Raw genomic sequence first — 16,182 nt, forward strand, 5'->3', positions numbered from 1 at the left:
CTGAAGTGCTTGGAACAGTTTTTGGCACACAACCAGTGCCATGTAAATGTTAGCTCTTCTTGCAATTATAACATTGTTTTTATTAGAACAGTACCTGGCCTTTGATAAGAACTTGATAAATGTCAGCTATTTCAGAGAAGGTGGGAATAAGTTCAGAGTTCCAAGCATGCTCCCAAATCCTTAAGTAAAGCATGCTCATTCTAGAGAGCAAATTTGCTGTCAACCTTAAGCTATATAACCAATGCCTGGCAAGAGTTCCAAGTGACCCTGGAAGCACCCCATAGCAGAGCGTGAACATCAGTACAAATCAGTTCTGTACTTGCATCCATTAACATTAAATGTTCCTCTTAGTTTAACCTGATAGAAATGTTGCTGTCAGCAAGGGAATTATATAGCCTACACAGAAGGATTGATAGCAGTCAATTTCCCTGGGAGATGATAACAGCTCTGTGGTTGATGCTGTGAGGCACCTCCTAGATCCCGCTGCAGGAATGAAGGACTTATCCCCATAAGTGCTGAGATCCCTCTTTAGAGATTGCCTTGGCTGGAAAGAGCTGCCTTGTTCAAGGTCACACCTCCTTCTAGGGACAGCCTGCACCAATTACTGGTCAGTATGGGCATATAAAGGCCAGGACCTCTTTCTTTAGCTGGGGACAACTTTGAGGGGCTATCCAAACTCCAGAGGTCCCAGTGGGGTGGCTGAGGGCTTTTCGGGGAGTACATGGCAGATAAATTTCTTCCTTGGCCCAATTCCACATCTTTCCCCTTCCTTGTTGATCCCAAAAGAACTCCTTAATAAACTTCTGATAGAACTAATCTCTGTCTCAGGGTCTGCTTCCTGGAAATCCCAACGTATGAAAACACTCCAAGCTCCTTCCTGCCTCAGAGCCCTGCACTATTAGTGCAGCAATAATTACCAGTTGTTCCCTTTGCCTATTGTTTTAATTTTCATTTTTGTGATCACTTGTGGGTTGAATAACTCTTCAATTTGCCTTTGTTTTGGGGAAGCTCTTCTACAACAACTATGGCTACTCACTTCATCATCTCCTTGAGGTTCTCCCACCCTTCTCTGGGGTTCTGAGACACAATTAGCTTGGAGTGCAGATTTTCACATTTAGATGCAACAGCATCTACTGCCGGGGCTAAAACTTCATTGGTAATAATGCACTTTGCTTTTGAAGATTGTAGTCTGTAGAGGATGTCTTTCTGGGTCAGCTGAGTGGTTCCTGGAATTAAAACCGTCCCTAAAGGAGCAGAAAAGAAACAATGTTTAGAAGGAAGGATCTCCTTCATCATGTTAGTTAGGGTAGTGTAGATAGCTCATGTACATTCTGTATTTCTTAGAATGAGTTAGTCAATGTACCAGGCAAGGGACCTACTTGTCTTCCTCCCATTATTCTGCTTTTGCCTTTCTTGGGATCTCCAAGCTATGACCCTTTTGACCTAACATGAAAGGTTGTTAAATGCTGGATGATTATCTTCTATCTGAAGACCATTCATAATGTTCAGCTTGAAGAGGGTTTTGACTGAAAAGTAATATTACCAACATTTATTGAGTACTTGAGTGCCAGGCCCTATTCTAAGTGTTCTGCATGTTTTAACTCATTTAATCTCCACCCAAAAGCCCCAAACACAAAAGCTATGAATAACTTGCCCAAGATCACCAATAGGAAGTGACAGTGCAGGGACTGAACCCTGCAACCTGACACCAGAGCTGCACACTTAACCACTTCCGTCCAGTGCCTCTTATAATGGCCATGACTGTCTTATGGTTTCTCTCCAAAGGAAAGGATTGAAACATTCGTCTTTTCTGTGCTGCTACTCCGACCTGCTGTAAATTCCCACTGTAGGGTGTAGTAGAATGGTTCAGAGTGTGTCCTGGAGCCAGATACTCTTACAGCTTTGCCTTGGACTAGCCACTTCACCTCCGTGAGTCTCAGGTTCTGCCTGGTCATTCCTGGACTCTTGGCACTGACTCATCTTTATTTTGAAAAGGACAAACCTCTTCAGTGGAGTTCTTCAGGAAACAGACAACTGGGACTAAAATACAAGTTTCTTCAGAATATCCTCCCTTTCTAAACACGGCAATGTAGCAATTTTTAAGAGGCTTTAGCTCCATAGTTATTCTTTATTGTTCCACCGAGGGATAAGTACTTGGTCTACCGTGGCCTAACACTTTTCCGTAATTTAAAGGCACTCTCTAGCAACATGCCCACTGCCAGCATTTCAGGCCCAGAAGAAGCACTTTTAAAGACATTACCCTTAGGAAATTAATATCTGCCAATACATAATTCATATTATATCTTTAAAAGATTAAAGATATCTATTAGCAGTGATCAGTCTTACCTATTAAAACTATTTCCTGTCCAAATTAATCATTCTGGGAAGCATTACATAGTTTCTTGCCAGGGAGCAAAATGTCACTTTAAATTAAAAAAAAAATCTTCCAGTATTGCTCTGTAGTGATGTTCTAGTTCATTATAAACACAATGGATTAATTTATTCACACATTCATTTAAAAATATATATGGAGAGCCTACTATGTGGCAGACACTTTTCTAAGTGCTAAGGATACTGTAGAGAACACGATGCACAGAGGTCCCTGCCTTCATGGATCTTACGTTCTAGACAGACCTTGAGCACATAGACAATATCATCTGATGATAAGTGCTGTTTGAAAGGATAGAGAATGATCACTGTGGGTGGGGGGTGGGGAGCTGTTTTGAATAGGATGGCCAGGATGGCTTCTCTGAAGAAGATTCCTGTTTAAGTTCAAAACTTAAAAAAAAAGTTCAAAACTTCCAGAAATAAAATGTCCATTTCTGCTTCACAGTTGTTATTCACAGTTGTTATTTTGCATAAGGGCATAGGAATTGACGCATGCTGTTGACACCGGATAGGGAAAAGGTCTAAAGGAAGGCCCGTAGAGTATCAGAAAGAGCTCTGGGCTGGACATCTGGGCTCCAAGGTCCTTGTTTTCCCTGTTCCTCTAATCAAGGTGTGACCTTGGCCAAGTTGCTCAATTTGGACCTTGCTTTCCTCATCTGTAAATTAATGGGAGGACTAGTTCCCTGTCACTCAAAGGGTGGCCCCTGGACCACTGACATCACCTGGAGCTTGTTAGAAATGCAGGCTCTCGGGTCCCGCCCAGGCTTATTGGATCAGAATCTGCATTTTAACAAGATCCCCAGATGATTCATATGCACATCGAAGTTTGAGAAAAATAAGCCACATCATTTTTAAGAACTGTTTCTATTTTGAATTTTTATGAAAATTCTAGAAAATGCTGGCAAGTGCATTGGGCTCTAGTAGTGGCTTGCTGAGTGACTTTGCGCAGGTGAGTCAATGTTCCTTTTTCCTTCATCTATGAAAGCTTTGGCTTCCCCATTTATAAAATGAGACTTCCACTTCCTAATCATAAGTCTCTTGTGAAGACAAAATGAGTAAATGAGCAAATGTTTATTATAATGCCAAAGGGACTACATCCATCTAGAAACTTCCTGAAGATCTGTGGACTGAGATTGGGTGTTATACTATCTTTTTGTGGTAGATATTATTTAACTTAAGGGACCAACTTATTGGGAATTAATATTTTTTAATAATTATATACTGAGATTTCTGTTGCAATGGGATTTGGCCCATAATAGATATATATAATATAGAAAAGCGTTTGAAAATTAAAATGTGGTATGAGAGTTTATTGTTAGCACTGGGGGCTATAGGGCAGATCTCTTTGAGAATTGGGAACTAGATTGCCTTCTAAGAGCTAAACTATAAAGTCAATATAAAATAGATCAGAACAGGTAATGGCAAGGTCAGTGTAACCAGACACAAGGACTCACAGAGTAGCAAGATTAAACTGTACCCTGATATACCTGTTCCCTGTGGCCTCAGAGCAAAAGAAATAGAGATAGAAGCTGCCTGCTGGGGCCGGCCCCATGGTGTAGTGGTTAAGTGTGCACGCTCCACTGCTGGCGGCCCTGGTTCTGATCCCGGGCACACACCGATGCACCACTTTTCAGGCCATGCTGTGGCGGCGTCCCATATAAAGTGGAGGAAGATGGGCACAGATGTTAGCCCAGGGCCGGTCTTCCTCAGCAAAAAAAAAGAGGAGGATTGGCATGGATGTTAGCTCAGGGCTGATCTTCCTCACCAAAAAACAAAACAAAACAAAACAAACAAACAAAAAAAGAAGGTGCCTGCTGAAGAGCCTGTTCCCCTGCAGAGGCCAGTTGTTCTTTCTGCACTTTTTTTTCCCTCTGAGATTCTCCAGTAGACGTTTAATAATTCTCCTTCCTTATTGAACTAATATGAATGGATTTCTGGTCGTGGCAATCAATCAGTCCCTTACTAAGATAGTGAGCTTAAGCAGCATTCAGGAAAGCAATCCTTTTGTTAAAAAACTGTGTAAAAGCGGACTGTGCAATCCAGTGTATAATTTATATGTACATATGAGATTGGGGCATATAACTCTCCTCAAATGTGAGTAATGATTATAACAAATTAAGAATGGCTACTTAATATAATGATTTATTATGACAATAGGGATACTAATTAATTCAACAAATATTTCACTGAGCATTTACTAAATGCCGATCATTGGAGCTGCAGAGATGAATATATCACAGTTGTTGCCTTTTAGGAGCTTACACAGTCATATGGGAATGACAGATGTATGAGCAAACAGTACACCCAGACAATATAGTACAGGTTAAAACAGAAATACATACATGTTTCTTTGGGGAGCCCAAATAGAAAGCACCTGGATTGGGACATCAGAGTGGGGTTGCCTGAGAAGGTGACATTAGAATTGAGACTTGAAAGTCAAATAGGAGTTGTCCAGGTGGTTACGTGTGAAGGAAAGTCTTTCCAAGCATAGGAAACTGTGTGCACAAAAGCCAGGAGATGAGAGAGATCACCAACTTTATAGAAAACCATTTGACATGGCTGGAGCACAGAGTAAGAGGGTGGGGAAATGAGAACAATGAAAGGAAGATAGCTAGAGCCTTCCATGACACACCTAAGTAAATTCAGATTTTATCTGGCAGGCAATAGGGAGTTATTAAATAATGTCAAGTAGCAAAATGACAGGATAAAATGTGTGTTCTAGAAAGAACACTGGCTATGGAGGATGAATTGGATTGGTGTGCAGTGTGTGCACACACGAGATCTGAATTAGGGAGACTTTTGGGGAAATCCATTCAGGAGATGGTAAAGATGTTAAGTCAGGCAATGGCAATGGAATTGGAGAAGAGGGACTCTGGAGGCACATAGGAGGTCAAATTTACAAGATGTAGGAACTGATTAGGAAGGAAGATCCAGATGCCTGGCTTAGGGCACCAGACAAATGGTAATTAACCATGAGAGGAATGAAGGCATGAAACAAGAACTGGGATGGGTTCTTTGAGTTTATGGCTGCATTGAGTTTCAGATGACTATGGGTCCTAGAGTAGGAAAAGAGCAGTAGCTATGAGGGTATGCAATTGTTGATTGGCATTCACTTAATAAAATGATTTCATTTTGAAAAACCCAACTGCTAGTTTAGGTCAAAAGATATGGCATGTTTCTAACACATTTCTAAGGTTCTTGAAAAATAATACTATATTGTGAACAGTTCCTCAAATAATTTCCGCAAATAAATGTTTTATGATTATTTAGATGTTTTGGAAAATCTCCCATCGAGCCTAGTTTAAATAGAATCAGATTGCAAACACGACTAACCTGTTCGCAGACAGGCTACATTTGCAAGCCACCACTCTGGGATCCTGGGCAGAATCAGAATTACTCGATCTCCTCTTTGCAGAGCACAGGCTTCTGTAAGTATATTGGCAAATTTCCTGGACAAAGATCCCAGTTCCTCAAAACTCCATCTCACTTCTTTTCCCTTTCCGCTTATCCACCAGAAGGCTGGATTGGAAGGTCTCTTTCCAGCCTGAGGAAAGACAAACCAGTCATGGATTTAAAGGTGGTTATGCAGCTAAATTCTATTTCAACTGACTTAAGGAAATATTTCCTCTGAAGAAAATTCACAAGTCGTTAGTTAGGACATACATGGAATATTTGGAAATAACTCTAGGTCCTTATTTCTAGATGTTGAGAGCTGTGCCATCTCTTCTGACACATGTTATTTGTCATTTAGCCTGATCATTTTTCTTTCCACAAAGTTAGAATTCTTGCATCCCTTGATATTTCTCTCAATGCTGTATCTAAGCCTCATTTCCTACCATTTCTGACTCTTGGAATCACTTTTCACTCTACTCTGTTTTTTTTTTTTTTAAATTAACCTATAATCCTACATTTTTGTAACCCTGGCTTTTTCAAGTAGGGAACTATTAACATGTTGAGCCAGAGAATTCTTTGCTGTGGGGGACTGTCCTGTGCATTATAGGATATTTAGCAGCATTCCTGGCCTCTACCCATTAGCACCTACCCTCCCCCAAATCATGGCAACAAAATTGTCTCCAGACATTGCAAATGTCCCCTGGGGGCAAAGTCACTCCCACTTGAGAAACTGTAGTCTGAGCGGCCCTTGCTCCATACCTTTTCCACATTAGTCCATTGGTCCAGGACATCTTGAGCAAAGTTGAAATATTCAGGAATCTCCAGTTTGAAGTCCTGTTTTATGGAATCATAGTTGGAGAAATTCTGAGGGGTCACTAGTCTGTAATCGTTATGCAATGGTCTCACAGAACCAGGAATTGCTAGGCGCTGAAAACACTTGGCACGAAGTAATATCTCCATGGTGACGAGAACAAGAATCAGTCTTGTTGTATGTTTTAGCACTCAGGATTTCCACAGAGACCAATCCATCTAAAAGACAAGCAAGAGGACAAGCATTTGTTTCTGCCCTAAAGGTAGCCATACCTCAAAGCAGCTAGGTTTTATTATTCTTATTAATAATCATCATAACAGAACCGTTTGCTGAGCACTATGTTCCAAACACTGCTCAGTGTTTTACTTACATACAGTTTATCATTAAATCTTGAGAGTAACCCTGTGAAATGGATACTATTATCATCTCTGTTAATAGATAGAGAATATGACTAGTAACAGGCTGTCTTAGTCAGCTCTGGCTGCCATAACAAAAATACCACCTACCTGGTGGCTTAAATGACAGACATTTGTTTTTCACAGTTCTGGAGGCTGGGAAGTTCAAGATCAAGGTGCTGGCTGATTCAGTTCCTGGGTGAGGGCCTGTTCCTGGCTTGCAGATAGTCACCTTCTCTCTGTGTCCTCACGTGGTAGAGAGAGAGGCAGAACTCTGGTCTCTCTTCTTTTTCTTACAAGGATACTGATCCCATTGTGGGGGCTTCACACTGATGACCTCATCTAAACCTAATTACCTCCCAAAGACCCCACCTCCAAATACCACCACATTGGGGCATTTGGGATTCAACATATGAATTTTAGGGGGACACAAACATTCAGTGCATAACAGAGGCAGTGGTTGGATTTGAACCCAGAGCTGTCTGGTCCCAGCCTGTTCTCCTGACTACTACATGCTGTTGCCTCCCATATGCATTTCTAAAGAAGTAAAGAGCTAGGTCACCCAGTTACTCTCAGTGAAAGCAAAGGGCTAAGGCTTCTTTTTTTAAATCAAGAAAATTGCTACCTTTAATCTGTAAAGTTATATGTTCAGAAGATTTTCATAAACAGAATACCCCACCTCAAAGTATCAGGCATTTGTAAAAGCTAATCAAGAAACAAAAAGAAATATAAGCATATAGCAACAGTCAATTATATATCTTAGACAGGGTAAATAAAATTATAAAATAAAAAATATTTAACAGAGAGTTGAATAACTTTGTAAATTAAAATTAGGTGAAAGATAATATTATATTATAAAACACTATACTTAATGTTTTATAAATTGTGATTAAGAAACAAGTTTTTTTTAGCCTTTTTATTTAATAGCTTTCACCTGCAGATTTCAAAAGTAGTGCAGGAATGTTTAGGAGAATTTTCCATGGTAGATAATTCATAGATGAAGAAACTGAGAGGAACCCAGTACCAATCAGGCATGAAAGCGCTGTCAGGGATCCTCCAGTTTATAGGCTGCAGTTCCCACGCTCCCAATAGGAGCCCACGCTATCTTTGAGTCCAGGCCTGGAGCTGCATTTACCGGAGATGTAATAATAGGGCTTTAACCTTGAGGATTTTTGTAGGGGAGGCCCCTCTGGGCCACTCAGCCCTCCCTGCTCCTGTGGGAAATCATTTGATCACGACGTCATTGACTTGGCTGAGGTCTCATAAAGGAGCCTGTTAAAAACACAGTTCTAGGAATTACAGTGTTCTCTTCTTTATACTTTCCATAATCTTCCAAATTTCCTACAATAAAACACTACCCTCACAATCATTAAATCATCATTTTTAACTGCAATTCTAGCTGTGTGGTGTGTAAGGCAGTGTGGCTATGTGGAAGCAGTTCTGTATTGATAAATTGCCAAACAATAATTAATAACGGATGTCAGTCATAAGTTTTACCATAAATGGGCTTGGTGTTTAGGCATCACGTTGTTGCACCCAATGCATCAGGAGGCGTGGATACTTCTTCTGACTCTCCCTGCTGTTGTGGGAGGACCTGGCAAGTCAGTGAGCTTGAGCCCTCTGAGATCAACTCCTCACTTTTCACCTGCAAAGAAAAGGGAGCCCCAGAGAGGGGAAGCAACTTGCTTCAACGTGTTGTATCAGAGTTAGAACTAGAACTCCTGACTTTGGACTCCTATTTGAATGTTCCCTTCACTACAGTTCATTAGGATTTCAATACAGCAGTGATTCTCACCCTGGCTGTATATTTGAATCACCAGGAAACCTTTATAAAAATACTGATGTCTGGGTCTTAGACCAATTAAATCTGAATCTCTGGCTGTAGGGCCTGGGAATCATATTCTTAAAAATTTCCTCAGAGGATGCTAATGTGCAAACAAGGTTGAGAATCGCTGATCTAGAGGCTGTGATCTGTGAAACAGCAGCATTAGCACCACCTGGAAGCTTCTTAGAAATGCAGATTCTCAGGCCCCAGTTTCACATTTTACCAATGGAGAGGCTAATAGAACCTCCATCAGAGAGTTGTCCCAAATATTAAATAAGATAATGCAGGCAAAGTGCTTATCATGGTGCCTAGCATATTACTATCCACTGGAACATGAGTTGGCAAACTTTTTCTGTAAAGGGCCAGAGAGTATATATTTTAGGTTGTGCAGTCCACATGGTCCCTGTTAAAACTGCTTAACTCAACTCTGGTTGGGACAGTAGCCACTGACAATACATAAATAAAAAAGCATGACTGTGTCCCAAAAAAACCCTGTTTATGGATACTGAAACTTGAATTTCAGATAATTGTCATGGACATGAATTATTATTCCTCTCTTAATTTTTATCAAATGTTTAAAAATGTAAAAACCACTCTTGGTTCACAGGCTGTATAAAAACAGATGGAGGGGGGTTCCCTGGTGGTGTAGTGGTTAAGTTCGTGTGCTCTGCTTTGGTGGCCAGGGTTCACTGGTTTGGATCCTGGGCGCAGACCTACACACCGCTCATTAAGCCATGCTGTGGTGGCATCGCATATACAAAATAGAGGAAGATGGGCATAGATATTAGCTGAGGGCTAATGTTCCTCAGCAAAAAGAGGAAGATAGGCAACGGATGTTAGCTTAGGGCCAATCTTCCTCACAAAACAAAACAAAACAAAAAAGAAAGCAGGTGGAGGGCCAGATTTAGCTCATGGGCCATAGTTTGCTGATCTTTGCACTAAAATGTAAGTTCTATGAGGGTAGGGGTCTTGTCTGTTATGTTCATGATACTATCCCAGGAAATTGTAATAGCATTTCGCCCATAATAGGTGCTTAATCAATATTTGTTGAATGAATAAACAACTTTTACAGAAGGGAGAACTTTTACACACAGTTTATTTCAATAACTCAGGGTTATAATAGACCTGAGAAATGCCTCTACAGCTTTAACCAGATTTATGTGATACCTGCACTGTTCACATGTGGCTATTTAAATTTAAATTAATTTAAGTACTAGATAAGAATCAGTTCTTCACACTAGCTACATTCAAGTGCTTACTACTCACATGTGGCTGGTGGCTACTGTATATGATAGAGAAAACATTTCTATCATTGCAGAAAATTCTTTTGGACAGTGCTGATCTATATTTATAATAGCTCAGAACTAGAGTGATATGGAGCATTAAAATACAGGAAAATTGAGGGGAAGTGTTCCCAAGGTAAGACTTTTCTAAGGGTTCAGGGTTAGTCAAGTGTTGCCCATCACTATTGTCTTGCCTAAGGGCTGTGGGAGGGAAAGTGTTAACAGAAATCTCTTAGCAGTTCTCTCAGGCTCTGGGAGAAGAGACTGCTCTTAAGAACAGAAATAAGCCCCCAAGTCCTCAAACATCATCTTGTTTGGCAGTGGGGTTGAGAGATGGAACCACCCTTCTCTGCTGTTTGCTGGCAAATTATAGCCCTCACACTTGGCAGCCATCTCCCTTCTCACAGAATTAGCATCAGGTTTCCTTCAACTGAAGGACGAATGTAAGTAGTCAACACTGTTTTTAGTGTTGTAAACTTCTCTTTTTGTTTTTAAATTTTTCTGGATAATGTCTTCAAAGGGTTCAAGAAACATAAAAGGTACACAGTGAAAAATCTGCCTCCCACCCCCAGTCTCACAGCTGCCCAGTTTCATCTCACCCGTACTCCCTCAAGGGAGCCACTATGATTATTTCCATATGTCTTTTCAGTTTCTTTATGTGTATTCAAGCAAATATGACTGTAGATTCTTATTTCTCTATCACTTTTACACAACAGGGAGCCTAGAAGACACACTATTCTGTCTGTTAAAAAAATTTTTTTACAATGAAATTTTGGAAGTCTTTCCATATGAGAACACAGAGATCTTCCTTATTCTGTTTTTGTTTGTTTGTTTTTAAACAGCTGCCTGGCATTCCAGTTCCCTATTGATCATCAGTTGAGTTGTTTCCATGATTTTGCAATTTAGGTGAAATTTTGAAACTATTTTCTTCACCACATTCAGAATCTTTCAAATATTTGTTGAAAAGAAAATTGACCAGTCATTTGGAGCTTAAAATGAGCCTAACCGGGCAGCCCCGTGGTGTAGCGGTTAAGTGCATGTGCTCCGCTGCTGGCGGCCCAGTTCAGATCCCGGGCGCACACCGACGCACTTCTTGTCAGGCCATGCTGTGGTGGCGTCCCACATAAAGTGGAGGAAGATGGGCACAGATGTTAGTCCAGGGCCAGTCTTCCTCAGCAAAAAGAGGAGGATTGGCATGGATGTTAGCTCAGGACTGGTCTTCCTCACAAAAAAAAATAAAATAAAATGAGCCTAACCATTCTGTTCCACCAAAAGGAAAATATCAACACCCCGCCTCATCAAAACCATAAGGTTGCCTTCTCCTCAACAAAATATGTTCCTGTCTTTTCACTGATCTCAGCATTGCACAACGTCCATTTTCTAGGTCTCCAATATTCTTTGTCAGTGAAAAAGCTGAGATAACTTTACCAGTGTGAGTCCAGATTTTTATACTGAGCCACAGAAAACTCTTTTAAGAACGATGATACCACTGCTGGTCAGACAGGCTTTTGAAAGTATTGAAGGTCTCATCTGAAATACAAGCTCTACATCCATATAAACAGCAGTGCCAAGGGTGCTCTAGCCTCCCCACCACCATAAGTACTTTCCCCACCAAGCAATCCAAGTAATAACAGTGCCTTGGCATATATAGCCTCAAAGCAAGGTGGAGGCCCTACTGTTCTCCCCAACCCTAACAAGACGCTGCCTTAAACTTCTCTATAGGATTTTTGGAGCTGCCCTTGACTACCTAATGGAGAAAAGTGGCTGCCCCAGGTTATTTCCTTGGGTTTGCATGTCCATGTTTCCAGAAGTTTCCTAGAGGTAGTTTGCATACTTTCTGGATGATGCAGAAGATGATTCCTATCTGCCCGTCAGCTGGGTGGGGAGCTAAGTAGACAGTACAGCGAAAATCTCAGCTGCTACTCGGACTCAATTAAATTTTTTCCAAAACATTTTATCAAGTTAACACGTGCACACAGTTTTTAAAAAATTAAATAGCACCAAAAAGCTTAAAATGAAAAACCCAGCTGCTATGTTTACAGCCTTTTGTGTGCACATACTCCTGGTCACTTACTAAATAATATTGCACGACAACTGAGAAATCCTGATAGAAACACCTTGGCTGCCCAAGACTTCAGTGAGAGCATTTTTGATTTGTTGGTTTTGTTTGCTTGTTATCTTTGCTCAAAATTTGTGCCTGTGCCAGCCCAGCAAGCCTTACGTAGGAGACAGATAAGGTACTCACTAAAGTGACAGATTCCGACACAGCTGGAGATGATGGCAGACCTGTCTCCTAGAAGAGCAGCGTAAACTCTCACATCTGCTTCGGTCCTGGTAGCAGCCAAAAGGAGAGGGAGAAGTAGTCTACCCTTGGAAGAAGCAAGACATGCCCAGAGTGCCTTTCCTTGATTGGTGGAGACATTGTGGAAGGAGGAGCAGGAGTTCTGGGCTAAGTTTACACTGTTTACACAGTTCCCTGCAGGCAGTTGTCCCTTTTATGGTTAATGATTTATATACACTGCAAGCTTTTGGGGGGCTGGGGAAGTAACATATTCACAGGAAGGAAAATGTCCAAGGAGCTGCTGGAGTCCTGTGAAGGGATAAAGGAAGTTTTTTTCTCAGAAGGAAGAAAGAAAAAAGGGAGGAAGAAGCCATAGAAGGGGTTTTTTTTTTTTTTAAAGATTTTATTTATTTATTTTTTCCCCCCAAAGACCCAGTAGATAGTTGTATGTCATAGCTGCACATCCTTCCAGTTGCTGTATGTGGGACGCGGCCCCAGCATGGCCGGAGAAGCGGTGCGCACCCGGGATCCGAACCCGGGCTGCCAGCAGCAGAGCGCGTGCACTTAACTGCTAAGCCACGGGGCCGGCCCCATAGAAGGGTTTTGAAATGGAAAGGAAAGAAGCTGCGGGGTGACGATGGGTTCCTCTAGGTCTCGGGAACTGGTTGCTGTGTTTATCTGTTGAACTCATCAAGACTAAACATAAACGCTACCAGGTAGCTCCTCTGCTTAAATCCTTCAGTGCCTCCCCCCTCACTCCAGGTAAAATCTCAAGTCCTTCCAGGGACTACTACTACTTACATGACCTGGCACAGGGTCCTCTCTGACCCACTGCCCACTCCTCCTCCTCTCCCTCACTCTGCTGTAGCCACATGGGCCTCCTCACTATTTCTGGAACATACCACGCATGTTCCAGCCTTGGACTCTTTGAACTTAAGTTCCCACTGCCTAGAACACTCTTCCCTCAGATATCCCCTGGGCCAAATCCTTATTTTATGAGGAGTCCTACCAAAGAGATCTTCCCTTACCACATTTTGTAAAATAGCACCCCTTGTTTTTTTCTCTTTAACCTGTTTTAGCTTTTTACATCTCTTATCATTACCCTTGAGAATTAGAACTTTGTTTTCTTCACTAATGTATCACTATTGCCTGTAACATTTGTTGAGAAATTTTAGGCATTCAATAAATATTTGGTGGGGAAATGAATAAATAACTGACTCTTTCAGTTACATGTGACAGAAACTCAACTCAAATTCACTTAAACAGAATGAGGAATTTCTTGGTCACTTTTTAGTTCTAGGAGTTTTTTGTTGTTGATTCCTTGGGATTTTCTACATAGATAATCACATCCTCTGCAAATAGGGGCAGTTTTACTTCTTCCTTTCAGATCTACATGCTTTTTATTTCCCCTTCTTGCCTTATTACACTGGCTAGAATTTCTAGCACTATGTTGAATAAGAGTGGTGAGAGCAGACATCCTTGCCTTGTTCCTGACATTAGGGGGAAAGCATTCAGTCTTTCATGCTTAGGCACAATGTCAGCTGTAGGTTTTTCGTAGATACTTTTTATCAAGTTGAGGAAGTTCTCTATTCCAATTTTTCTGACAGTTTTTATCATGAATAAGTCTTGAATTTTGGCAAATGCCTTTTCTGCATCAACTAATATTGTCATGTGATTGTTCTTCTTTAGCCTGTCAAGGAGGTGGATTACATTGATTGATTTTCAAATACTGAACCAGCCTTGCTTCCCTAGAATAAACCCTACTTGGTCCTGGTGTATAATTCTTTTTATATATTACTGAATTCTATAGTTTTGTCTCTTGCCAAATTTGAGAAATTTTCAGCCAGTATTTCCTGGAGCAATTTTTCAGCTCCACCCTCTCTGGCTCCCCTTTTGGGATTCTGATGACAGAATTGTTAGATCTGTTGTCAAAGTCCTGGAGGTCTCTGAGGCTCTGTTCCTTTTTTCAATCTGCTTTCTCTCTATTGTTAAGATTGGGTAATTTCTATTGTTCTATCTTCCAGTTTCACTGATTTCTTTCTTCTGTTCCTTTCATTCTGCTGTTGAGCCCATCAAATTAGCTTTTTATTTGTCTTATTGTATTTTTTAGTTCTAAAATTTCCATTTGGTTCTTGTTGATATCTTCTAATTCTTTGCTGAAGCTTTGTTTTTTCATTTGTTTCAAGCATATCTGTAATTGCTCACTGAAGCATTTTTATCATGGCTGCTTCAAAATATTTGTCAGATATTTCTGACATCTCTGTCATCTTGGGTTGGCGTGTATTGATTGTATTTTGTCATTAAGTTTGAGATCTTCCTGGTTCTTACTATGATGAGTGATTTTTCAATTGAAACCTGGACATTTTGTATTATGTAACGAGACTCCGGATCTTATTTAAACCTTCTATTTTAGCTGGCTTTGTTTGACACTGCTCTGGCAGGGTAAACAGGAGGGCACCACCTCATTGTTGTCAGCTGAATATAGAAGTTCAGGTTCTCCACTCAGCCTCCAATGACACTGGAGTGGGGAGGAGCTCCTTGTTGTTGCTGGATGGGGATGAGAGTTCCTTCCAACTCCCCAGGGGGTCTCTACAGACAGGAGCCAGCTCCCTACTTGGCCTTCTTTGATACCATCCCAGCAGAGGGTATTGGGATACATTGTTACAGACTTACAAGGGTAGAAGTCTAGGCTTCCCATTGTGCCTTTGCTGGCATACATGAGGTTGAGTGGAGCCATGATTCTTTTCTGTGGTATTTGGCTGGAATGGAGCAATCATTATTTAAAAGTTTTTTCTGGAGGGGGAAGTCAAGATGGCAGCGTAGGCAGACTCTGAACTCACCTCCTCCCGTGGACACAGCCAATTTACAACTACTCGTGGAAAAATTACCTCTGAGACAGAACTGAAAACTGGATAAGAGGAACTCCTGCAACAATGAACAATCCTAACTGAGGTAGAAGAGGCAGAAACTCCCTTCTGGAGAGAAAAAACGCGGCCTTCACAAGCCACAGCACCTCACCGCCGCCCTGGAGCAGCCCACGGGTACGCAACACTCCCTGGAGGAGCGGGCCCCGAGCCGGGGAGCGTCCTCGCTGTGGGCATTTTGTGGACCCAGCACAATCGAGACGAGTGGCATAATATCTGACTTTGCCTGCTACTAAAACTTTGGGGAGTACCCCCAGAAAACCCGGTTCACAAAGAAACTAAAACCGGCTCTTAAAGGGCCCATGCGCAAACTCACTGGATTCAGAAAGCAACCTAAAATCACCAGAAAGAAAGGTGCACAGTGCTTTGGTGAAAAGAGACTCACCTGATAGGCCCTGAGTGCATCTCGGTGAGAGGTGAGACCTCTCCAGGGACTGGGACATTGGCAGCGGCCATTGTTGTGGCCTGGTGTGGGCGTGCTGACACAGACACTATTGGAGTTCTCCCTGGGGCCTGCTAGCCCAGGTCTGCCCCACCCATGAGAGCACCTATTTAATCCAGCTCAGCCAGGGCAGGCAGCCCACCCTAGAGACTGGCCCCACCCAACAACAAGCCCTCAGGCAACTTGTGGGCCTACATAGATTGGTGACTGGATTCTCTGCAGCCTGGCAACTGAGCCGGACTTCAGTGGGGCAGGGCGTGCACAAGGAGCGGGTGGAGAGTGTGGGGCGGTGGTAGAGTGTGTGGGGCTCCCACCGTGGAGAGACTGGGTCCGCTTCAGGAGGTCGGGACACACACATGGGGCAGGGCTGTGTTGACTGTGGGTGTGGACCTGTGGGCGGCAGGGCTTGTCTCCTGCAGAAGACTTGTGCTTCTCAAAGA

The 16,182-nt window shown here is 42.0% G+C and overlaps 1 protein-coding gene across 5 annotated transcripts in view; it reads right to left on the bottom strand.

Moving 5' to 3' along the window:
• Window positions 1-15,766, bottom strand: part of ACSM3 (acyl-CoA synthetase medium chain family member 3) — a 31,179-nt gene extending 15,413 nt beyond the window's left edge. For 2 of the 5 annotated variants that reach the window (XM_087417105.1, XM_087417101.1), the window contains exons 1-5: window positions 12,341-12,456; window positions 8,485-8,632; window positions 6,541-6,810; window positions 5,722-5,932; window positions 1,037-1,244 (exon numbers count right to left, since the gene is read on the bottom strand). In XM_087417105.1, coding sequence (XP_087273231.1) covers window positions 1,037-1,244; window positions 5,722-5,932; window positions 6,541-6,741 — 620 coding nt within the window. In that variant the 5' untranslated portion in view covers window positions 6,742-6,810; window positions 8,485-8,632; window positions 12,341-12,456. Of the gene's footprint in view, window positions 1-1,036; window positions 1,245-5,721; window positions 5,933-6,540; window positions 6,811-7,098; window positions 7,344-8,484; window positions 8,633-12,340; window positions 12,457-15,685 lie in introns of those variants that run through there. The other 3 variants (XM_087417104.1, XM_087417102.1, XM_087417103.1) reach the window with 3 other exon arrangements.
• Window positions 15,767-16,182: the final 416 nt, after the last annotated feature.

The sequence above is a fragment of the Ceratotherium simum genome, chromosome 26 (assembly GCF_057802395.1).
Source record: "Ceratotherium simum simum isolate JZ-2026a chromosome 26, ASM5780239v1, whole genome shotgun sequence".
Classification (NCBI taxonomy): Eukaryota; Metazoa; Chordata; class Mammalia; order Perissodactyla; family Rhinocerotidae; genus Ceratotherium; species Ceratotherium simum.